This window comes from Parasteatoda tepidariorum, chromosome 7 (assembly GCF_982258835.1).
Source record: "Parasteatoda tepidariorum strain Cologne lab strain chromosome 7, Ptep-v5.0, whole genome shotgun sequence".
Classification (NCBI taxonomy): domain Eukaryota; kingdom Metazoa; phylum Arthropoda; class Arachnida; order Araneae; family Theridiidae; genus Parasteatoda; species Parasteatoda tepidariorum.
The window spans coordinates 86410724-86438080 of record NC_141761.1 but is presented as its reverse complement, the minus strand read 5'-3'; the positions used below and the strand labels follow the sequence as shown (position 1 = coordinate 86438080).

Here is a 27357-nt window from a genome sequence, read left to right as displayed (position 1 = left end):
ATGGAAAAAATAAAGGTGAGAAGCAAAATGTGAGGAACATAGAACAAGGAGAAACATAGAGCGTGAGATGAAAAACAGAACACGGAAAACCGCAGTGGCTGCAAGGGGTAAATCAGGGTAAAATGCATTTCCACGCTCTATTTACTCCGATTTGCTTCTCTCGGTCACTGTGGTTTTTCTTGTTCTGTTTCTTTTTTGAATCTTTTTTTTTCTCTCTCTCTGCTGTAGTGGTTTTTATAGTTTGGTTTTGCCCCTTTACTTTTTCATTTTTTGTTCGAAACCTAACGTTTCATTCATAAAATTACTTTTCACTTCTCTGGCAAGTCTTGAAAATGGGCGCCTCTTTTTGATCAATTTATAGAGGGAACGTTCATCAGAGACTACAGAAAAGACGTTCAAACTTGTACAGTGTTAATTCTCTATTGCAGTATAGTACTTGTCAGGGATATAATGGATGCATTATAAAATATGGTGTAATATGGATGCAACATAAAAAAATCCCTTTAAAAATATGTACTTTTATTGAAAGACAAAATGTAAATTAATGCTAAATTTCACATATAATCTTTTCCTTTCTTACAGAAATGTAACATCGATGCATCGTGGGTTAATTGAAAAAATCCGTCTTTTGCAAATGCTGATTGTATTTTGCAAATGCTTTAATTAAAATTTTTATTTATCAGATTCAATTACTTTAGATTACATCAGATTAAATTAAAAAAAAAGTTCAAATATTCAAGCTCATAATAATCAGCTAATTTTTTGGTAAGCTAGAAAATGTGCGGAGACTCAACCTGGTTGAATTTGCTAAGATTTCGTGAAATGAAACTTTTGTAATGCCGGTGCTTTATATAGAGAAGCGTTACTAAATTATATAAGATTTAATTTCATTAATACTGAAAGACAATTGATAATATGATTAAAAAAACTGGTCTGTTCCCGTTGGGGAATCATTTTTCATTATTTCAAATAAGCTCCAAAAATTACTGAAAATTAGGATCAATTTGAAAAACTCTTGTTCTTAATAACGATAGGGTTTTTAAATTTACGTTGAAATTTACAATATCCTTAAATTGAGTCGTGGTGGCTCAGGGGATAGAGCGTCCGCCTTTTCATTAGGTAAATCGGGTTCGTATCCCAGCGATGGCTGGTAGATGCAAATTCCGTACCCAGCTCACACCGACCACAGTGCTGACATAAAAAGTTTATGTAAAATTATTGGGTTTGTGGGATAGGCGTTACTTTTCAGGTAATCGTGTAATTTAGTTGCGTTATATCAGGAGATCTAGAGGGCCATGTTACTCTCATTCTCGGTATTTAAGAATAGACTGGTCACTCAGGGGATAGAGCGTTCATCTTTGAATGAGGTGAACCGGGTTCGAATCCTAGCGATGATTTGTTTTTACGAATCCCGTATTCGCTTTGCACCGACCACAGTGCTGACGTAAAGTATCCTCAGTGGTAGACAGATCATGGGTTCGAGTCCCCTTGCCGTCAGGCTAACCAAGATAGGTTTGCGTGGTTTTTCTCACCATGTAACGAAAATGCGGGTAAGTTCTATTAAAAAGTCCTCCAGGAAGACAAATATATCCCAAGATTTGACCCAAGAGTTCACTTGTTTTTTGGATTGGGTTCGAAATTACAAGGCTACGCTGTCGAACATCAGTAGTCACAAATTCAAAAAATTGAGTCGGATGTTCAATGATGGTTATAAAATAAATTAAAATATCCTAAAGTTTTTTAATTAACTTAATACGTTATGAAATAATGTACAGAACTGTGGCAATTAGCTTTTAATAAGGCTATTTGCAATTGTTGCTTTAATAATGGACCAACTTAAATATAGACTAATTTCAAACGGGCTGACATATTACTTAGTCTAAAGGTACGTAAACTTACTTCAATATATCTAAAAATGGCCGGGTGTAAAAAATATTACAAACCTTTTTTCTTAGTCTGGTGCATTGTAAAATGACATTGTTGGTTTGCAAAGAGTCGGAATTTTTAATTATCAGCCGACGCATATAAGGAATGATTAGCAATTCACAAACTCACTTCTTTTCACAAAAAAACATTGTTCGGATGTCATGGGTAAATAAAATCCGTAAAAAGGCTAAGGAATAATTTAAATTTTTTTAAAAAGATACGAATTATAAAAATTAGCAAATAAAACAATAGATTAATGTAATCGTAATATCTTTATGACTTTAACATGAATCATAAAAATTACAATATTTAAAAAAAGCAAAAAAAATTGGTTAACATAAAAAAAAATCGTGTAAAAAATCTCTTTTGAAAATTATCTTTCTTTATTTTTAACTTACCGCTTCACACACTAAACACAAAACTCTTACAATAAATATGTTTAAAATTAAGTGGCTATTTATTGCTTTGAAGAAATAAAATATTTTATTTCTGCTTCCATAAAATAACTTCTACACTTCGAAAAAAAAATGAATATTGCACGCAAAAGAAGACTGAAATAATAAACCTCGTTTACGGACAAATAGTAGAAGTGGGGTTGAAACTGACAAGTGGAATAGCCAAGGAAGCGAAAAGCAACAGACTTCACTATTTCCCACTTTACGTTGGAATCTTGAATACAGTAAACGTTACTTCTGGTCTCCAATTCAGATGATGATCATCGTTCGCTGTTCGTGTAATCAGAAGTCATTTATGCTGAATATCATCATAACATTATTTGTTTCAGCTGATTTTGATTAACTTCTTTTGAATAAGCTTATCTGAAGACTAAGTTGTAAAGAAATCAAAAACGCAAAAAGTTTTGGATTACATTATTGACTTTTTCAGAAACTACAGTGATTGAGTTTTTATTTGAGCGCATTTCAAATTTATTAATTACCTATTAACATATAATGTTATTTATATAAATATTTTAAAGAGAGTACATCCATTTAAGTTGAATTACATCTAAAACTAGAATCCTATTTTTTTTTTATTTATTATTTTCCATAAATTGTAGTTAATAGCAGTCCTATTTATCATTATTAATGACTTTTAAAAAACAGCTGAAACCGCTTCTTCGTTCAAAGAATGATATTGTTTTTACAATACCTGTTTTTTCATTCTCAAAAGCATCTGGATGATCTCTAACATTCAATTTTTTTTGTATAATTTTACACAGCCAGCATAGTTTCAAAAAAAATAATTTCTCAAACTAATGATTACCTAAAAAATAAGTCATTACTACTTGGTTTATGAATTGAAATGGGAAATCTTCAACCGAAAGAAATCGATCTCTTAGAAGCCTACATGGATTCTACAACAGAAGAGATCTTATATTCCAACGCATCTGGTTGCAAGGAAATATACAATGCTCTGTTAAGTGAAAATCTAACCACTATGCATGAAATGGAAGTTGACCCAGAATATTCTGCTTTGAATTATTCGGAAATATATTTAAGGTGCTTCAACAATACGATTCCAAGTAGTATTTTCAACCAACCCTACATTCTTCCTTGGTATCAACAATTTTTGTGGACTATGGTTTTTGCGATTATGATAATTGTGGCAATTGTTGGAAATGTGATAGTCATGTGGATAATCATGGCACACAGGAGAATGAGAACTGTTACTAATTTCTTCCTGTTGAACTTGGCGATTGCTGATTTTTTGTTGGCGAGTGGAAATGCCACGTTCAATTTTGTTTTTATGTTGAATAGCCATTGGCCGTTCGGAGGAACTTTCTGCATCATCAGTAATTTTCTTGCTAGTCTGACTGTATCCACATCTGTTTTTACCATATTGGCTATGAGTTTAGACAGGTAAGTAATAATTCTGTTATATTTTACGCAAGTGTTTGTTTAATTTGAATGGTGGCTTTAAACTGTTTGAGATTTCCTATAATATTTCTAAATTTCAACTATACAACTTGAATTCACTTTAGATAACTAGTTGTTTTCCTAGATTAAAATACAAATTTTAATTATTAAGTATCGATGTTCAGAGTGAACAGGATAGACAAGTAGATTGCTGCACGTATTTGCCCAACTAGATCGGCAAACGAATTTTAAGGCAAGTCTTTTACATTTCTTAAATCTTATCACTCATGTTATCAATGCTTTTTGATTTAAAACATCCAATGTAAGTTTATATTTCGTAGCTCACCAAAAATACTTTACATTTTAATACCATAATGACGTAAAAATAATACTATAATTATATTATAAATAATATTATAATAGTGACTATATACTATAATAATGACAGTAATTCTATAATAAAGAAAGTAATACTATCATAATAACATAAGAAATGGTTAACTTTTTATTAAATTAAGTTGATAAAGTTATTATATTTTAACATATTGCTACTATGTCAGGCAGTGAGATAGACGTATGCTTTTATTTATGTTTTTAAACATCTAAATAGAAAGTTTAATGTTTCTGTTAATTTTTGCATAGATGCGTTATTTTGAAAGCTATAATTTAGAACAAAATTAAGCATCGTGAATAAAGCAAAAATAATAGCAACGAATATTGTAAATTTGTGCTCTATTTAGGTTGCTTTGCGTTATTCTTTCAATGTGCAAATTATATTCTTTCTTCATATGGATGCCGTAAATACAACGTTATGATACAATTCTGCATGGAACTTTAATGAGCTATTTTCTTTGGAACCATAAAAAAAATAATACTTAATTTTCCTTTAAAATACTCTTCCTGGGGGTTTCACAAAGTCTCGTGACTGCTCTGAATATAATAGTTCTGCAAAAAAAGTAGTGATTTGTGAAGAAAACAATCCCAAAATTAAGGTCTTCTAATCTTTAGCAATATGAAAATCCGTTTAAATCTAGAAAAATTAAGGATTTTAAAGATTGAAAGTTTATTTCTTTTTAATAATATCACTAAATCGGACGATATATTTTGGGTCGACGCTTTTTATATTATAACTGGTGTTGAACAGCTGACTCAATTCTGAGTTTAAGACTATCAATGTTCGATTTCGTAGACTTGTAATTCTAAACCTACTCTAAGACACAAGTGAACTCTTGGGACTCATTAGGACAAACTAGCCTTCGTGGTGAACTTTTTGATAGAAACAACCCGTATTTGTGTTACATGGAGAGGAAAACCATGAAAACCTCCTACTGTTAGCCTGACGGCAAGGGGATTCTAACCCATGATCCGTCAACCCCTGAAGGTATTTTACGTCAACACTGAGATCGTTGCGAGGAGGGAGTATAATTTGTATCAACGAGCCACCGTTAAGATTTGAATCTGGGTCACCTCATTTAGAGGCGAATGTTTTATTCCCTGAGCCACCATGATTCTGATCAATTCATGAAAATGTTTAGATATTACCGTTTAAAACTACGTAGTTTAAATCGAAGTAAAAATTAATGAATTGATTGAAAATTTATTTGCGAGGTCATCGCGGTTTTTCTGTGGTAAATTACTCCCTTCATCGAGCTTTTTTTTTTTTAAATGTATATATGCATATGGTTGAACCTTTGTCTATTTTTTTATAATATCAATAAATCTGTCGATATATGTTTGGTCGATGCTTTTTATTTACAATTTACTTATTATTTTTCTACTGTTATTTACTGTTTTTATTGATATTTATTTACTGACGTTAAACAGCTGTCTCAATTCTGAGTTTACCCCCAAATTTTTAGGAAGCAAATACGAAGATTCATTTTATTTTATAACCATCGCTAAACAGCCAACCCCATGTAGGATTTACGACTACCAATGCTCCATTCCGTAGTCTTGTAATTTTAAACTCAATTCAGGAGGCAAGAGAAGTTCTGGATCTAACATTGGGACAAACTAACTTTCGTGGAGGGCTTTTTGATGGAACTAACTCGTATTTGCATTATCGAAAAAAATGATGAAAACCTTATTTGCCATTTTTATGAAACATATTTTTATAACCGTCGTTAAACAACCGACTCAATGTTTTTGAGTTTACAACTACCAATGTTCAACTCTGTAGCCTTGTAATTTTGAACCCTATCTAGAAGACAAGGGAACTCTTGGATCAAGTATTGCGAAAAATTTGACTTCGTGAAGAACCTTTTTGACGGAACTAACACGCATTTGCATTACATTGAGAAGAAAACCACGAAAGCCTCGAACTATTAACCTGAGCGTAAAAGAATTCCAACCCCTGATCCGTCTACTACTAAGGATATTTCATGTTAGCACAATGGTCGGAGCGAGCCTGGTGCGGAATTTGTATCGACCAGTCATTGCTGGGATTCGAACCCGGGTAGCTCATTAGGAGGCGAGCGCTCTCTACCCAGAGTTACCACGGCTGAATAAAATATTTTGTCATTTTTATTTAAGTTACTTATAATAACAGCGTACCATGATGTAGAGATACAGTGCAGTGACATACTCGTATGATTGAAAAAAAAAGCAAAACAAAAAAATATGCGAGATTAACTGTCGAATGATTTTGCATATTTCTTCTATAATGTGTATATCTTTGAACTAATGTAACCATCTCGTATTTTGAATTCAATAGTTAAATTAGGTGTATGAATTAGATTAAAATTAGAATTAATAAAATAATTTTAAATTTTAATAAATATATATATATATATATATATATATATATATATATATATATATATATATATATATATATATATATATATATATATATATATATATATATTTACAACTTAGATTTACATCCATCGGTTTACCGGATTTTAGGTATCAGAAATCATAATTGTCGTAATGGTGTATTTGTTAATTTGGAGAAAGTACGTTTTTGTGCTTGATTTCACAACTTAAAATATCCTTTGCTCGGACTAATAAGCTTATTTGAGGTCACCTCCTTGAACCATTAATGTTGAGTTCTAGTACGTGAAAATCTGATCATTAATCCGATCATTAGATCGAAAGCTGCTCAGGGTGCTTCTCTTAGTTAGTTTTTTTAGCTCTTCCCAAGCATTTTAAATAAATAATTTTTATGTAAATATTCAAAATATCAAATATATAATTGGTTATTGACGGGATATAAATATAATTATAGGTTCCAAAAATCATAATTAGCGAAATAAACTTTTTGAAACACTGTAGTTCTTTTACGGAACACTAGGGTTCGGCGGAACACATTTTGGACACAGCCTAAACAGCACCGATAAAACTAGAATTGCGCACATTTAGCTGTTGGGATTTTGATTTAGAAAACTTTAAGCATGCAAATAAATTTCTTATTTATAAAACATCTCTCTTTTTATCCTGAAAAATAATTATTTTGAATACGGATAAAAATTATTAATAAAAAAATCAATGCCTTTCATAACATTTTATTTCGATAAAGCATCTCGATTTTATTGATTGTTACAAAGCAAGATATTTCATGATATAGAAGCTTTTGATCAACATAAAAACAATAATCATGTATCTTTTCCCCAAACTACAATAATTGAATTAAATTCTTTTATATTTATCCAGCTATCTCTTGCAAATTAACCAATGCTAACGAAAGTTATTGGCATTGCATTTCGTGAAAAGTATATAACTGAACAAAAAGCAACTTTTTCATAAGAACTAATATAGATTTGTCACGGTCTCAGAGTAATAACAAACAAAATTATACAAGCTCATATAATCTTTAAATATCGTGTTCCTATGAAAGGTAATTTTTGGTCAAAACTTGCACTCAACGAAAACTTGTCATAAATTTTTTTCACAATTTTAAATTGGAGAATCGAAATATATTTAAAACTCCTAATTAATGTATTACGCTAGTAAATACTATTGCCTAAAAGTTCCGATTATATAGAAAATGTAAGGCATTATAAATTTCACTTGACTAAAAAACTTCATGCTCTTTAAAAATATATAAATTGGAAATAGCAGCCGACATGTTTCAAGGGCTCAAAAAAAGGCACTCTTTATCAGACGTGAATGAGAAGATTTGATTGAAAAATACAAAATTTCTTCTCCTTCAAGACAGACAAGTGGGTGCTTAATTTTCAAAATGGGTGCTTATTTTTGAGTGCTTGAAACATGTCGGCTGTTATCTCCAATTTATATACCTTTGAAGTGAATGAAGTGTTTCAATCAAGTAATATCTTACAACTTCAGTTTCTTGAGATTTTTTATTTATAATTTTAAATCATGTTTGTAATAAATCTGAATATTTTTTGTTTGATGATAAGTATATAAGTAGAGAAAAATTTATGCTTTGAAATGAATTATTTGAATAGTTAAAGTTTCAAAGTAAAAACAAGTAATAAAATTAACTTATCTCCTTGTGTGAAAATTTCATGTAACAGTTCGTTTTGAAACATTCGTCCGATAATTTACACTACATACGTTTATTTTCCATTCTAGTATTTACAATATTAAAATGTAAGCGACGTAAAATTTAGCATTTATAGAATAAACTTTTTTTAATTTTTTTTATCGATGACGATTTTTAAATTGATGTAAAGTCAAAATAAAATGATGTAAAACTGATAATAAATAAAATGCTTTGAAAAATATAAATTTTGTAACTAAATTAAATCACCATAAAAAAGCAAATGTTTTCAATAAACTACTTTAGATGCCTAGTCTAAATCAAATATGTACGTAAATAAATGTGTTAAATACGTAGCACACGATGGAAATAGTTACTCTAGTTTATTTTAATATATTAAGAAACTTCAATGCAAACAGTGATGCTGTACTTCGTGTACTCGAATATGTGTCAGTCGTAAACTTTATTCATAACAAGTTAAAGAATATAATACGGAATTAACGAATATAACCTCAAGTTGAAAAATCAATTTGAAGAAATGTGATATTTCCAATGGTCGTATAGTTGTTTCTAAACATGTTTGAGCATTTAACTCCGCTAATAATATATTGTGTCTTTATTAACAAATAATTTAGATTTTGTAAAAAATGACAAAAATAAAAATACAGTATGAAATAATCGAGGAAAGCTGAAAGTCTAAGCAATTGGGGTTGGCAAGAAAACAATTTTGGTTTCTTTAGAATAATATATAAATTATTTACATTAAATCAGTCAAGTATCTTCCATTCTGCTTTATGAGCTTTTGCAATCTTTCTGGGAGCATCATGATCATTCGCTCATAAAACTTGCTCATAGAACTTTGCTCATAGAACATAGAACTTGCTTAATTTTAGCAAAAGACTCAACAACGTGCGATTTGAAATTATAGAAATAATAGAATTTTTTTTTTTTTTGTAAAATTTAAAATAAATGATATTTTAAAGTTTTAGCTATATGACGGATGCAACATACGTTCCCAATCACGTTCCAATAATTTCTCACGTGTTAGGCTCACATTGTAGTGTGTTAGGCTCACATTGTAGTGTGTTAGGCTCACATTGTAGTGGTAGAACACGATTCCTTTACGATTTGTGATCCCACATAAAGCGTCGAGCTTGAATTCCATTTTTTCGATTCTATCAAAATGGTCTCAAAGACATTACAGATATGGCTATTTAACTACCGATCATGTTTAGAATTTTGCGGCGTAAATTAAGATTGTAGTTAAAACTACTTATTTATCAAATGACAAAGAAAACAACTATACCGTAAACCGGGGCGAATCTACCCATTTTTTCAGTTTGTCAACTTTCAAGTGGTAAACTTTTGTAAATATTAAAGAAAAAAGGCTTTTAATAGGTGTTTTGGAATCGCTATTTATCCCTCTTTAAAGCTGTGAAATCGATTTTAGAAAATATTAACATTTACGCTGTTACTGTATATTTTTATAGAACTGCTGACAAATCTCTCGTATGGGGCGAGTCTACCCATTCTACTAAAATGAATGTTAACATTGTAAATAATCAAATTTTACTATTAAATTGTTATTTTAGTTACTATATAGGATATTTATGAAGCAAAATTCGTAACTTTATTACATATTCCATTTTTTTATTCATAAAATAACACAAATTGAGTATTTGATCGATTTTCACATTTTGATCACAGTGTTGTTTTTATAATCATTAACATTATAAAATAACATTTTTTTCTGATTATTGTTGATAAAAATAAATTAAAATTAATATTGTTACTGTTTGGCTTTTATCCTTTGGATAGCTTTTTCCATCTCAGGTGGCTTTTTTTTGTAACATTTAAATCCATTTGTTTTGCGAATATAATTTCGAACCATCTGTAATAATAAATAATAATTTATTTAACTTGCATTAAATAAAAAAATTTAATTTTGTAATATAAAAATTGAAAAAATAGGTAAAATAAACATATTTTATATTTACATTTATATTTAACCTATAAATTTTCTCATTAATGATAAATTTATCAATGCAGAATTAAAATAATATACTCAAATTCATTTAAAATGACTTAATTTTAATATAAACAAAGTTCTAAATTATATTATTATGCTTTATTAAAACTAAATACGAATGGGTAGACTCGCCCCGCGAATTCTGGCTTTTTCTTTACAACAGCAGAACTTACATTCTTTTTGTTTTTTTTCTTCATATAAAATTAGTGTAATCTTAGTCTTAGATAAGTTTATCACTTAACCAAAGTGAAAATAGTAACAATAATAATATACTTACGGAGCACCAACTAAAAGTTTGCTGATTTTCAATACAAATCTCTCAAAAGACGTTTGTACAGGTCGGTTAAAAAGACACCAAATAAATAAAAACGCATCAAACTACTACAGCGCCATCTTCTTTAGAGTCTGAACTAAGTCCTCCATCGGTAAAATATTTTTATTTGCAATTTAAAATAGTGAAAATTAAATAAAACTAAAATGGGTAGACTCGCCCCTGGGTGGGTAGACTCGCCCCGGTTTACGGCAATATTAAAGAAAAGAGAAATGTTCTTAAGTGATTTTATTAGGCTTAACAAATCATCCCATACTTTACTATTGGGATAGACATCAGAGTTTGAAAATTACATATAGCCAGGTAGTAAAGTTCTAATTATTCCCAATCATTGTGTACAAGAAAATAAATAAGACAGTTTCAAGTCTCTGTTTAAAGTAACATGTTGCAATAATACTCGTTGATAGTATTCATAAAATCTCGTATCACTTCTTTGTTTAAAAAAAGCTTTATAATTACTTTATCTGTACTAATTCGGATTTAATACTTCTTTGAAAGTAAATACCTAATGCTTCATTGTTATCAAGACTCGTTTCTTCGAATTTATACTTCAAATGCTGATCTGGGTAGAAAGTTTTTAATATTTTTTCGACACATAATAGTAGATGCACTCATATGTTTTAATAATATGCAATCAAACAAAAAATTCGGGTTGGAATTTAGGGTAAGTAAAAATTTTGAGACTTTTGAACCCTGGTTGATACTACCCGGGCTTCTTATCCTATACTATAGTTTGGTATAGGATAGAAATCCTAAACTGTATAATAGTCATATACAGTATGAATATAAATTTTAATACACAATATAAATTTTAAAATACACTAAAAATGGCTAAATAAAAGTAAAAGTTTTCATGGTTATTGATAAAAACAAAGTAAATTGGATTATCTATTAATATCAAGGAAAATTAAAAAAAACAAACACACAAACAAACTTAATATTAAACATATATCTTTTTTTAATATCCCAGGCCGTTTGATCAGCTGGGCAGGAATAGTCTGGTTGTTAGGGCATCGAGCCAACGTCCAAGAGGTCGTGAGTTCGATCCCTGCCTGCTGAAAACTCCCTGCGTATAAAATGGTGACTGGTGCACGCTAAATCTGCCGGGTTTTTAAATTCTTCCAAGTTACCATAAAAATCAATAACTCTGTGCGTACTGGATTTGAGATTGATCGTGCTGTGGCTTAGGATAAAATTACGGTTATCGGATGGATGGTGTGTGAATGTGTCCTTCCTGTAAAACGGGCTGTGACATATGTGTGCGGTAGAAGTTGAATACCTGGCCATAGACGGCGCCACTGGAAAACAAGAAGAAGCGCACCCCTCTGCCTTAAAATATGCTTGTTGGTATTGCCAAGTGGCATAAGACATCAGCAACATTTGATCGGCTTTCAGCTTTTTTATTGATCAGACCTTTTGTTTCTTCTTTTAAAATTTTTCGACAGCTTAAAGCAAACAATTGTAGTTGTTTTTTTTAAAAATTAAATAAAAAAACAAAGATTTAGGATTTCAACCCTTTAAAAAATAACTGTGTTAAATCCTCAGAATTCTATAATTTACGCTTTCGGTACCATTAGAAAATATAGCACTAAAAAATATAAAAAAATATTAGAAAACGTAAGAAAAATATAAATGGCGAGTATGATGCAAATGATGCAAAATAGCTAAAATCACTGAGGCAATTTTTAAAGAAGAAACAATGTGATATTATTATTGATCTTCGATAACATTTATTTAAGACAGTAAAATAATAATTATTAAGTAACAACTGTATACATTGTATACATACAACTGTATACAACTGTATACATATGTTCGGGAAGTAATTACTTTTTTGCTTATGAAAAAGAAAAACGATTTTCACATAGTGAATAAATATTATATTGAATAATATATTGCCCCTTTTGGTCCAATACCTTTTGTCAGGTTTCTGGAAGTAGAATGATTCGAGGTTCAAAAAAGTTTTGTTCTTTGGCCAAAAATTACGTAGGGCATTTAATATTGTAGGGGACAATTCATTTGTATTGTCCCTCGTGATGATGCTATTTAAATATTGATCATTGGAATTGGCTATTGATGACTGGTTTGGGATGCAAATCTCAGACGTCAACGTGACGACGCATATTCTTTTTACAGGAACATGAGGTACCCATACGTCAAGCTTTGAGATTAAACCTGGGTGTTTCAAATGATCATGAAAGGTCGATTTTCATAAATTTACCCTTTCAGCGAGCCCACGAGTTTGCATTAATTAATTCGCTAGTTTGCATTAATTAATACCTTTATTGTGCCTTCAGCTTCAACTGACCTTCCAGAATGAGGTGCATCTTCAACATCGAAATTGTCGGATTGAAATTCAGCAACCCAGTTAATATAATGTCGTATTGTCTATACATCTTCTCCATACACATCGGATAATTTTTTTCTTGCTTTTGATCATTATTTTTACCTTTTCAAAAATAAAAAAAATAAAATGTGTAGAAAATTCTGATTTTAAATTTCTACATTTGCGTAGTCTCTGCTTACGTGTGAAATTGGCTTTGAAACGTTTCAACGTAGTATATATATATATATATATATATATATATATATATATATATATATATATATAAAGTTCAAAATGAAGATAAAATAAAGGAAAATGAAGGACATATGAAAAAAAGGGGGGGTGAGGAAAAATAATAATAAAAAAAAAATAACAAACAACTGGGGAAAAAAAAGTAAATTTTTTTTTAAAAAATCCGGAAAATAAAAGATATAATCTTTTCATCAGACCACACGATTATATCCACAAAAAAGAGTGCTTTCTGATATTCCATCAATATAAGGAGCGCTCCAAGGAGCACTCATCCAAGCAGCACTCAAAATAATTTTTTACAAAAATTGCAACAAATAAAATATAACACAATAAGTAAAAATAACACGTAAAAACAGAAAATAAAATAAAATAAAAAGGAGAAACAGAATAAAACATAATCTATAAAGCCAGTAGCGAATTCAAATGTACTTACATAAGCGGGAAGTTTTTCAAGAAAGATTTAAAAAATATTTTCGTAACAAGATTGCCAGATTACAAAATATGAAAACAAAAGTGCAAATTGAGGGTAACTAGAGGAGTTTTGTTTCAAAGTGCCGTTCTTACTGCATTGCTGAAGTGCGTTTGATTTTTTCGTTACCAAGGATGGGCCCGAAAAGGATGTGCGTAAGGTAATATTATACTGGATAATTTAAAGAAGTTGACCATAAATATTTTTAGAAAATAAATATTTATTTAAGAAAAAAATAAAAAATAGAAAAGAGAAACATGAATTGCCTGATTTGCACATAATTTTAGCGACGGACTTGCCCGAAATGGATTTGCACATGGAAAAATTTTATAAATTAATAGAGAAATTGTATATATATATATATATATATATATATATATACATACAGGGTGATTCTAAAAAGATGGGCGAAATTTTAGGAAGTGATAGTACACATCCAAGCAAACAATTTTTATCAAAGAATGCATGGTCGAAAACAAAACGCAAAACCACTAGAGGACGTCAAAGTTTATGTTCTTATATGAGGCAAAAACACACAAAGAACGATGAAGTTAAGTTATAAAAGCAAATTTAATGACATGTGATTACAATAAGTGTTCAAAACAGTGGCCGGCAGCGGCTATGCACGCAGTACAACGGCGAAGAAAAGATAGGCGAACATTCTGAAACACGCCAGGCATACCACGAACTTTCCCTGCAGCGGCGGAAAACTTGGCGACAAGTAACGCAGCACAGTAACTCGCAACAGGAATGGAGCTTTCACGTATGCATCAAACAACTTTCCAAATGCGCCAGTACCTTTGCGTTTTGTTTCCGACCATGCATTCTTTGATAAAATTTTTAAAATATTCTTCCTAATATTTTGCCCATCTTCTTAGAATCACCCTGTATATATATATATATATATATATATATATATATATATATATATATATATATATATATATATATATATATATATATATATATATATATATATATATATATATATATATATATATATATATATATATCAAATAGAATAAAAGCATTTTTTGTTATTTCTTTGCTCATATTTAATATCATATATTTAGATTCTTCCAATGTAAACAAAGAATGCACTCTAAAATGGCTATTTGAAAGCAAAATCTCTCATGGTCATTGATTAAAGAAGGTAAATTGGATTATTTGATACTTTTAGTATTAAACAAAGTTGTAAGAAAACAATAAACTTGAAATTAGAGCTAAAAATAAAAAAAAAACTTTGCATTCTTAAGATATTAGATCAGCTTATCGTCCTGTTTTTCTATAGAACAAACCTTTTATAACTTATTTTTTAAAGTTTCGAAAGCTTAGAGCATGAAATCACAATTGTTATTTTTAAGCTTGAATGGAGAGCAAAGATTTAAGTTTCGAGTCCATAAAAAACAATTGTTTTATATCCTCAGAATTCTTTAGCTTACATTTCTGTTGTTTAAAAAAATAAAATGAAAAATAAAAAATAAAGACGGCGATGCAAAGCCACTGAAAAAAGTACCGTGCTAATCTTTTCACTTAGTTATTCACTTGTATTATTTAAATAACACAGTAAAATAAAAATTATTAACTCTCTATGGCTATGATATTAAGAAGTAAAAGTCAATAATGAAAAAATACATGTAGACAAAAGGATAAAAAGAGTACCAAAACTCAGTTAGACGGGAAACAGAAATAGTAACAGGTGTTATTTCAAAATTCTTAAAAATTAAATTTAACTAACTCTGTTTTAAAGTTTTTCTTGCATTTCAAATTAACTGTGGAGACATAGATAGATATAGGGGTACTTTTTGTTCAACAGTGAGCCAAAAAAAAAACCCGTTGCCATTCAAAATTTGCCATTCTCGTAGCTGGCACTTTTCGAAAAGAATATGAAAAGAACATCGTTCATTTAAATAAGAAATAATATTTATTTAATATAATATTATTATAATTTATTATAAAATTAAAAATAAATTAATAAATTAATTATAAATAAATTAAATTAATAATAAATTAAATTAATAATAAATTAGTAAACTGAAATACGCCTATTTTACTCACTTAGGTTTTTTTTTTTTTGATTCTTTCTTTGATAAACTTTCTCGAAACCAAAATTTAATTAATGATATGTAATTCTCTACAAAATTTAGTTTATTTTTATGTAAATCTAAGGCTGAAGAACAATTAAACGTAAATTAATACTTTAATATGTTAAGTATATACATTTTGCACTCAATTCTAAAGGAAATATCTTAACCATAAATTAACACAAAGAAACTCTTTTTTCATTGTTACAAAGTTATTTAAGTTTTAAAGGATAAATTGGACCGATAGTAAGAAATTTAAAATTAATCTCATTCAAAAGCTTTATCCTTTCTGAATACGATTTTCTTTTTGTTATCTTTTTACAGGCATTATAAGCCTGCATTTTGACTTAATTTATTATGAGTTTTTTTTTAATTAAAAGTCTCGAAAGTACTTCTTTATTAAAAAAGCTTGCGAGTTTTACAAGCAATTTTCTATTCATCAAAAAACATTTTTACGAAGAAATCATATAAATTATACTTATTGCACTCTTATTTTATCACAATACATCGTTTTAGATTATGTCACGAATAAAATGTTTTCCGAGGATACCAGTATTGTTTCATTTAAATATAATACTTATGTTATAATGGTAAAAATAGTATTCGTATTTTTAGTTTAAGAAGAAATAGTGAAATTAAATCGAGTGATAGAAGTTTGATTCTGAATAAAACTAAGATTTTTCTTTAAACCAGATGAATTTATAAAACCGCATATTACTCAAAATGTCCTATTAATGATTGAGATACATTTTTAATCTCTATTCTCTCGCGAAAAAAGCTGACATCTATTTAAATATTCATGAAAAAAAGTATTTATCCATCAATTGTGCATTTCTCTACATTTTTGATAATTTTTAATTTCATTGTATGCGGAAAATACTAATTATTTTTATACACAACCATACAAAAGGTTATTAATTTCTTTCACAAAAGGGTTTATTTTTTCCACTAAAATTACTTCGTAGATAATAGAATACATGAATGTGTAAGTTGACAAGATTAGAGAAGAATATTTTTTTTATCGTCCAAACTTTTGAGTTTGAGGATCACGAGAAAAAAAAAGTGAGTTAAAAATATAGCAATCATTGATATTTTAGAATATTTGTTCAAGAAATATCGTTTCAAATTTCCCTCAATCTAAGTTCTCAACGTTTAAATAGTATGTTGAAACGTTAATTAACATGTTAAAACGCTATTTAAATTTTTAAAGGCACGTGGGTACCTTCTGATACGTCTGAAAAAATGTATAAATGAACTTTCACTTAAAATGGTTGTAAATTCATAAAATATTTAGAGTAAAAAAGCTGTCTTGAAATCATCATTGACATCAATCTGATGCAAATTATGTTGATTATTTTGAACTTATTCGCTTATTATAAGTAAAAATCCCAATTAAAAGGTAATTTTCTATAAGTCAATGGGTAATATTTCTTGGAAATACGCTCATTAAGGAAATCCCAAAAAATCCCTATAGTCTGCTTATCATCATCTGTTAAAACGAATGAAGATATAAAATTTTTCCGTTTGGGAAGCGTTTGGTTACGCTAAAGATCTTATTGTAGCCCCTTTCCTATCAAAATTCCTGAATAAGAGAAGGGGCAGAAAAATTTCGTTTGGCTTTTTCATGATGCAAATGCTAGTAAAACTATGGCTCGTATGGCGAAAGGCTAAGATCCTGTTTGGGGAAACCTTTTCCTTAAAAAAAAATTATCATAAAATGCTAAATAAAACTTAACCGAAATCAACTTATGCCTCATCTATGGAAATAACTTTTTCTTTAAATAAGATCGCAAGAATTTACATTATATACATTTTGAAATATTTGGAGAGACTTGAATCTCTAGAGGCGGAATCATGAAGATTTTTCTTTTCAACTTGGTTTAAAATTATCTCGAAAATAATGGAATTTAAATACTAGAAACAAAAGTTAAAATCTCCATTAGAAAATTCCATGTCGTTTCTTGTTGTGTTTTAAAAATTCCACAGTCCTTTTCTTCGTTTATAAACTACAAGTTTGAGCTACATGAAAACAAACTTTGCCATTTTTATGTTTCAGACCATAAGATCTTTTGAAAACATTCTCTCTTTATCTATACAATAATTACTTCTTTCAAAAGCACCTGCGTCCTTATTGATCATCTTACACAAATCATTCTAAATTCTAGAGAAGATTGCTAACTATAAACAAGGAATATTAATTATACTTTGTTCTCTGATACTATAATCAGCCGGAGATTATAAATTGCTTTTTGGACGTTTTTCTATTGTTGTGAAAAGGGTGTATCTTTCTTAATATTTTCATTCATACTTCATTCATAAGTTCAATTAAGTGTTTTCATGGTCTCAACACTGACATATTTGAGTTTCACTTTTTACTTCTAGTGGACATATTTTTTGAGTTATGACATATTTGGATATTCAATAATGAATCAATATTAATCTCCTGGTTTCATTGCTGCCATATTTTATTTTTCTGGATGTTGAAAATGAAAACTAATATTACTTTTTGCCACTGAGACAATGTGCAGCTTTTATGGATTTTATATCTTATTTAAAAATAGTTTCGATTTCCATACCTTCGCGACTTCCGGTTAGACAGTTTATAGCTGCTTACTGCAGCTCATTATTCGAGGCAATATTTTAAAACAGATATTTTTGTTTTCTGTAAAATAAATAAATAGTATAACTTTTGAGCTCAGATCTGCTGCATTTCATAAGATATTAATGATATTAATTACTTTTTGTGAGTTAGAAGGGAAAATTTATTCATAGATATATTTTTAAAAAAAGCGACAGGGTTGCTATATTTAGAAGGAACTCGCGCTTTTGGCAGTCCTGATTTGGCTTCTTTTGACTTGTTAAATTTGTTCTTGTTACAAGCAATGTACCAAGCCGATGTTAGTATTTAGTTAGAATATAGAGAAGTTTATTTTCCAGATTATCATTCAAATTTAAATTTCGAAGTTAGTCTACTGTTGATAAGGTAATAAGAGTGTTATAACGATTTTTTATTCTATAATTAATTTTAGTATTTAGTTAGAATATTGAGAAGTTTATTTTCCAGATTATCATTCAAATTTAAATTTCGAAGTTAGTCTACTGTTGATAAGGTAATAAGAGTGTTATAACGATTTTTATTCCGTAATTAATTTTAAGTTTTTATTACTTCTCAAACCACGTGTTTACTTCAACATTCTCGTTTATCAGTACATGATTATATGTTAGTGCAACTATTTATTATCTTTTCAACTATTTATTATTTTCTCTATCAAATTATTCAAAATTTTGTGTTTTCTTTTCTTTGAATAAATATTGCCATTTGTGCCTAAACTGTTGCCGGAATTGAAACTGGTAAAAATATGAGCTTTCATTTTTACCCATTGGAAAAATGGGTCTTGGTTTGGGTTTGATGGAGTCTGTATTTTATTAAAACCTCATCACACTTTTCAAATATGCTCAAGAGTAATAGTAAACAGTGAGCATGCGTTGCTATGGCGATCTCTGCTGCTTGATAATTTTTTAAGAATTCTTTTTTTCACTTTTAATTTTGATATGTATTAAAATGGTGAGTTTATTATATTCTTTTTATTATTAACGTATAATTAATGCATTGACGGTGATTTTAATATAAATATGAATAAACTTCACGAACTTCAATTGAGAAAGTTTCTGCAACCCATGACTTAAAATGCATTTGACCAATGAGTAATCAGTGATCGTAATAAGGTGATCACAACTTTTTAAAATTATTTAATATTTTCTCTCACTAAATTATATTAAGTATTGTTTTCATTTCATGTAACATCTTTTTCCATCAATTTATTACTAATTCAGTAAAAATATTGGAAAAAAAGCATTATTTCAGTATTTAATAGAAGTTTTATGTGTACCTTAACTTTTGTGGCAAACTGTATAAATGAATAGTACAGAACCCGTTATCCGGAAATCAGAAAACCGGAAAACCAAAAAACCGGAACGAAATTCGATACATTTTCCCACCATTTAAAAAAAAAAATTTTTTTTCCTCATAAGATTTTAGGATTTTTCTTTCTTTTTTTAAAGATGTTTACTTTACCATCATTTTGGAAATAATTATTAGTGTATTACTTCATCGTTTTTTCTTCTTTTTAAGATTATTTCCAAATATATATATTTTTTTAGTTGGGTTTAATAATAAAAAAACGACTTTTTGTAGCGATTCAGAAAACCGGAAAAATCAGTTATCCGGAATAGCGATGGTCCCGATCGTTCCGGATAATCGGTTCCTTACTGTAATTATATTATTTTGCTAACATTTTGAAAATGTAAGTATATATTTTGCAAAGTTTTTTTTTAAAAACTGGTTCTATATAATCTTCTTCGGGAAATATCCTTGTGACAAATAGATGAGTCTCAGTTTAAATGGTGAAGAAATTTATGACTCACGTATAAACATAATAAAATTTTATTATATCATTTATCTACTATTATTGTGTGAATCGACAATAACTCGTGAAAGCTCCATTATTTTATTTTTATGATCTTTACGTTTCGTTTCTTAAAATATGAGGATTTTAAAAGAATTTCTTTATAAATTTAATTACATTTTTAGTATTATTAATTTATTACTTCTGTGTTTTTCACCCTCTGAATGAGAATTTTCATTAAACATATTTTTTCCTCATTATTTTGTATTAATTTAGGCCAAAGTAAGAGAAAAAAATCATATTTTGCATTCTAATAATTTTTTGTAATGAAATACAGTATAAAAAACTGGCTTCTTTTCTCGTGTTAAAGGTAAACGTTTCCAAACAGGCCTCACTTCCAAACAAAAATTTTTCAAATTTGCAATTATTTAAATCTAAAAGAAATAATAGTTAATCATTGAAATTTCTATAATTTATAAAACCAATTATTGATAAATTTTTGAAGAAATCAAATTACTTTTTTTGGGAGTATATATTTTAGAATCAATATAATTCCGGGAATGTAAGAGATTTTATTTTGATAATTATTCGGCTGTTTTTTATCATTAAAATGCAACAAAGTCTATTTTTACTTGTAAAAAATACATATAAATAAGACATTGGTGTCCCATTTGCGCCAAATAAATCTGTGCAGTAAATAGCCAAATTCTATTATTTTAATTTCTAAATTGTTTACGATAAATAATAAGATATTATGTATAACTATGAACAATAACTAGTATGAACTAATATGTATAAGTTTAAAGTCTGAGAAATGTTTTATATTTAATCGTTTTAATATAACGAAAGTGTTTTTTTCTTCTTTTTCTGCCATTTATAAAACATTTTCATTGATGTTTCTAAATTATTTTAAAAGCATTTTATATATTCTGTTACTCCTAATGATATTTATTTATTAGTGAACAATATCAAATTATTAGTAAATATTTTAATTTTGTATTACGTATATTTAAATTCGTTCCGAAACAGTTTCTCTAAAAAGCGAAGTTCTTATCATATCAGCATTATATAAAATTGAATACTTATATTTTGAAATTGCGCTTGTCAAGTTACTCAAGTTACACATGCAATTATGTTAACACACATTATAGGAATGACAATCATTTTAAAAATTAATGCCTGAACAAGCCTGACACCGTACAGAGACACTGAAAATAATCATCTTACTATGATGAATGGGTTTAAATGAAGTTATTTTTTTGAATCCATCTTTTTTCTTTGTATCTCTTAAACCAATTGAGGAATCAATAACGTAAACTGCTAAGTTTATTTGTGAAATAGGCAGTCGGAAAGGTGCAATTCGTCCTTCTTTCTCCAAGTATTTCTATTTATAAATAAATAACACTCGGGGATATTTTTTCCCTGTCGCATGCAATTTTCTTTAAACATATCTTAGATATTTCCATATCGCTGTTTTCAAATCTGCCATCAGTTTTTCTCTCCAAACTACATTTCTTTATTATGACATTTTTAGTCTATTTTTTGTCGAAACATGCAAGTTTAAAAACGTTATATATAACAGGGGTGTGTGTAAATGTTACGACAAATTTTTAGAGGAGTTAGGGCACATCATCAGGACAAAAATTCCATAGGAATCCATGCCCGAAAATGTAGTCATACGCCGCTAGGGGCCACATTCATATTATGAGCTGTTTCTTTGAGCGCTTCTGAAGTGTTAATAATATGGAAGCGCATCTAGTCGCGTACGATGGCATTTTCAGGCCATGTGTCCAAACTCGCCTGGAAGTTTGCTGTAACATTTATGATACTCCATGTTACGTATAACGTCTTCGAACAAAAAAAAAAAAATAGACTAAATACATTTCGACAAAAAAATAGACTAAAAATATCATTTAAAAAAGCGTGTAGTTTAGGAACAAAACTAATTTCAGAATTGAAGTCCTTCTACTCGAATTAGACAACACCAAGTACATGTAACAAAAAATTTGTTCCTCAGTGTTATTATTTATAAATAATTATTTTTAAATTTTTTAATTATTTTAAGCAGTTTCTATATCTTTTAGAGCAGTCTGTTGTTGCCTTAATAGCGAATTTTGCCTGTCATTTTATAACGCAATAAAATTGTTTTTATTTTTCAGGACATTAAATTTTATATCTATTGCACTACTTTATGTTCCGTCTATAAAGATCTTTTTTAAACATCAGCAGTCATTGATATTTACTAACAATCTGTTCTTTAAATATGTGCTATTGCGAAATGTATCCCAAAAGAAAATGTTTGATCAGCTTTAAGTTGCGCAAAACTTTTACAGCTGATCTACTCTAATGCAGTTCCTTTTTTTCTTTAATGAAGGAATAATGTAACGACATTTCTCGACAAATTACTTGTTAAATACAGATGATTTCATTTAAGAACTTTTTAAAATATCAACACGAAACATAATAGTTTTTATCTTTTCGTTTAGCAATAAGATTTGTCAAAGGTTATCTTCTCAAATGCTAACTGAAAAATTAAGCATTTTTATTCTTAAGAAATCCCAGCTTAAAAAGCGGACTTTCTAAATTTGTATGAATACATTAAGATTTCAAAAATACCTATTAAACGTTTAATTGACATTTAACAAATAAACTAATGCTATTCAAAGAGGAAATTAATAATGAATAGTGAATATTTTTTTAGTTTGGTTCATTTCATCCATAATCTTTTCATCGATAGACCATTTCCTCGACAGGGTCGTTTCGTCAGCAAGCCATTTCGCCACAAGTCTTTTCATCGACAGGGTCATTTCGTCGATAGGATTATTTCATCGACAGGGTCATTTCATCGACGGAGTCATTTCGTAGACAGGTTATTTCATCGACAGGGTCATTTCGTTGACAAAGTCATTTCGTCGACTCGATCGTTTCGTCGAGGGGTTCGTTTTATTGACAAAGTCATTTCGTAGACATAGTCATTTCGTCGATATGATCATTTCGTTGACAGGGTCAAATACTATTCCATAATTTTTATATTAAAGCAATTTTTTTTTATATCGCCTCTCCTTCAGCTGTACATCCAGTTAAAAAAACGAAACTTTTGTGTGTTCTAGTAGTACTTTTTAAGTATTTATTTCTCAGATAAATTGCTTCATTTTTAAAATGAGTGCCTTATAATCGATTATCATTGCAAAGGCAATTGCTATGACTACTGAAAAAGATTCCTGATATAGCAAGTGAATGAAGGTGAAAAGAACAAAGAGCAAAATGAACTAATGAATCTGCAAAATATTCAATCCTAAATTAGAGAATAAGGAATAAATAATTTTGGAACTGAAAATTATACTTTAAATTCGCTTTTCAAATAACATAAAAGCATGATATCCCAACCATTGTCAGCTGCCTATCGTGGCTAAAGTGTGACGTTGACAATCAAATTATTTTTAATATTAAATTAATAAACTCTGATGATAGCGTGAGAATTAAAAGTAATAAAAATATATCACAATGAAAATTTAAGGACTATTTTGAGATAGGAAAGCTCAATTCTTTGTTGCAAAAATTTTCAGCATTTTCTAATTACACTTTCTTAAAACTATAGACTTCATTTCGAACAGCAATGAAAATAATTATAGGACTTAAATAATTATATAGGCAAAAGTAAACTGATTTACATGGTATTTTGCGGGTAACTTAAAAAAATGTAGTTTCGAAATATGTAAGGGAGTGTTTACATGGGGTTAGAGTTGACAAATGGAATATTTCTGATATTTTATTAATCACAAATTTTCTGTCTTGGCAAGAAGGAAAAACTGTGTCACATTTTTATATGTAGTCACAAGACAAAACACAAAATTCTTATTCGAACTTTGTCTTAGTTTTGTTACCACTATTAGAGTTTTCTAAGAACTATCGGAACTCAAATATACAAAATATATATTTAGAAAACGAAAATATATATTTAGATAATTATCGAAGTGGAAGGAGCAGATTCCTACAATATTTAAAGTGCGACCAAACGGAAAAAATTTTTTGAGAAACACTGACAAAAAATCATAACGTTGCAAGTTCCACTTGCTCTTCAGAAAATAGCTTTTTTTCTATGGATAAAGAATCATGATTTTGACGATGAAATGACCTTGTCGACAAAGTGACCCTGTTGTCGAAATGACCCTGTCGACAAAGTGACCCTGTTGTCGAAATGACCCTGTCGATGAAATGACACTGTCGACGAAATAACCTTTTCGATGAAATGACACTGTCGACGAAATGACCCTGTCTATGAAACGACCCTGTTGACGAAATGGCCTGTCGGTGAAATAACCCTGTCCACGAAATGGCCGGTCGACGAAATAATCTGTCGATGAAGTGGTAACGATGAAACGGGCTATCGATGAAATGAGCGAGGCCCTTTTTTTAATGTATTTTTAAAGCATTTTGAGTAATTAACGTGAATAAATTGCTTCGTTTATATATATATATATATATATATATATATATATATATATATATATATATATATATATATATATATATATATATATATATATATATATAACGTCGTTGCCGAGTGGAAGGATTAAAACAGGTCATAGGTCGGGAAGGAGGGTACAAAATTTATTTATTAATTATTAGACAAGAGCAGTCATGAGAATGAGTGAAAGTCCACACGAAAAGTTGCGCTCCTTGGTTATATGTTAGGGAAAATCTTGCAAAGTAAAATCCGTAAAATGTCTTAATTTAGGGAAAGAGGGAAATCTTAGTAGTTGCTATTGGTTTTATAACGTCGTTGCCGAGTGGAAGGATTAAAACAGGCCATAGGTCGGGAAGGAGGGTACAAACTAAAGCATTCTTTAAAATTTCGAATGCCTCTTGACATTTGGGAGTCCAACACCAGGTTGTATTTTTCTTTAAGAAATTATTTAAAGGTGCTCTAATTTTAGCATAATTATTTATAAATTTATTATACACATTTATTGAACCTAAAAATCGTTGAAGAGATTTAACATTAGTTGGAGGTTTCAAGTTTTTAATTGCTTCAATGTTGTTGTTATCAGGAGTTACTACACCATGACATATTTCATAACCCAAAAATTGAATTTTAGTTTGCAAAAAAGAACATTTAGAAGGTTTTAATTTTAAATTTTCAAATCTACATATTTCAAAAATTTCCTTTAGATGATTTAAATGTTCTTCAAAACTATTAGAATAAATTATGATATCATCAAAATAATTAGCTGCAAATGAAACTTTATGTTTAGTGAGTATTCTACGTATTGTTCTTTGAAAAATACTAGGGGCGTTCTTCCACCCAAATGGCAATCTTAACCATTCATATAACCCACTATTGGTGACAAAAGCAAGTTTTTCAGTGTCTTCAGGGTTGATTGGAATTTGCCAATAACCACTTACCATATCAAGTCTACTAAAATAAACATTGTTCCCTAATTTATCTATAAGAGTTTCTATAAGAGGTAATGGTTCTGCATCCGATTTAGTGATTTGATTTAATTTTCTAAAGTCTATACACAATCTACTTTTTTTATTTTCATCTTTTTTATAAACTAAAGTTACTGGAGCAGAATAGGGAGAAGAGCTTTCTTTAATAATATTATGCTTTAACAATTCCTCAATTTGTTTATCTATTTCCTCTTGTTGTTTTGGGGAAGTTTTGTATGCTCGTAAGGATACTGGTAAGTCTGATGTTAATCTTACCCTTTGAGGTTCAATTCTTATTGTCCCTACATCATATTTATCTTTAGCAAAAATATCTGAAAAATCTTCTAAAATTTCCTGAAGTTGGGAATTTAGTTACTGAATGTGGAGTTAAATTATATTCTTCGGTTACTTCTTTTAATAATTTAGGCCAAGGAATTTTTTTAGAAGAATCATTAATTTTACATTTTAATCGTGTTACAATGGTTTGTCCTAAACGTTCAACTTTTCCATTAGTTTCGGGTCTATGGGCTGTAGTTAACAATTGTTTGATTTTGCTATGTTTAAGAAATTTTTTAAAGTGGGAAGAAGTAAACGCGGCATTTCTATCACTCAAAATACTTTTAGGAGTTTGAATTTGAAAAATTTGGTGCAAAAAATTTACATAACTTTCCGTAGTTATTGATTTCGAAGCAAAAGACCACATATATCGAGTGTGATGATCAATTACTAAAGTTAAATATTTTTTAGTAGAATTGTAATAATTAAAACCACCTACACTATCGATTGCAATTATTTCAAAAGGTTTGTCAACTGGGGGCATTTCCTGAAGTAACCCAAATCTTTTCTGTCTATGGAAATGTCTGAGCTAGAACTGAGCTATGAACTATTTACCAACGTTGAACTAAAGCATTAATGTCTGGTTGTACTTCAATTTAAATTCTAAACGCAAATATTTTATTCATTTTTCCAAATTACTTGTGTGAGTTTTAACATTTCTTGATTTAATTTTTTTCACAGCGTAATTGCATTCATATATTAAAATTGAATTTCAATAATTATTGTAGTTGCAGTACGAAGAGAAAAATATTTAAATAGCATTTTCATCTTTATCCTAAACACTACAGTAAAACAAAAACATAAATTAAACTAATCAATAAATCATAGAAGCTGTAACACATAAAACAATAAATTTGAAAATAATTTCTCGAAACATTTCTTATGACATTCAATTCACTGAAAATAAAAATTTCAAGAAAAAAATTTCAACAGTAAATACGATTAATATATAAAAAGTAGTTTCACTTTGAAACATCAAATATGGGAAAAAATTAAAATCATAATCATTTAAAAAATTGTTTTATGAGAATTGTAAAAAAATTTAACTCAAAGGATACGTGAAAAAGTTCGAATTAGTCCAAGATATTTTGAAAATCACAACATCAGAGATGAGAGTGCGTTGAAATTCCGTGAACACAATTCCAAGACGAGAGCTACTAGGGAAAAAATTTGTTTCTTCGTTAAGATGAATCGTAAATTAACACCAATAGTGACGGAGAAATTGAAGCTTATTTTTCTTTTGAATGTCGAACATCTAAGGACACCGTCGTAAACAATTCCGGGGTGTGAAAACAATTCATCGACGATAAGATCCAGCTCAGCACTTAATGGCAAAATCAACGCTTTCTCCAAGGGATAAGGTTTCAATAAAACATTTTAATTATCAGGAGTTCGATGCAGTTATTCTTTTTAGTCCAAGGAAGAAAATTGAAGCTCAGCTTTCTAGTAGTCTCAGGAA

At 29.1% G+C, this 27357-nt stretch overlaps 1 protein-coding gene across 1 annotated transcript in view; it reads left to right on the top strand.

The window, feature by feature from the left end:
- Window positions 1-2580: 2580 nt before the first annotated feature.
- Window positions 2581-27357, top strand: part of LOC107444192 (tachykinin-like peptides receptor 86C) — an 83405-nt gene continuing 58628 nt past the window's right edge. The window contains exon 1 of the mRNA XM_016058278.5: window positions 2581-3785. Within this exon, the coding sequence (XP_015913764.2) occupies window positions 3229-3785 (557 nt within the window). The 5' untranslated portion in view covers window positions 2581-3228. The remainder of the gene's footprint in view (window positions 3786-27357) is intronic.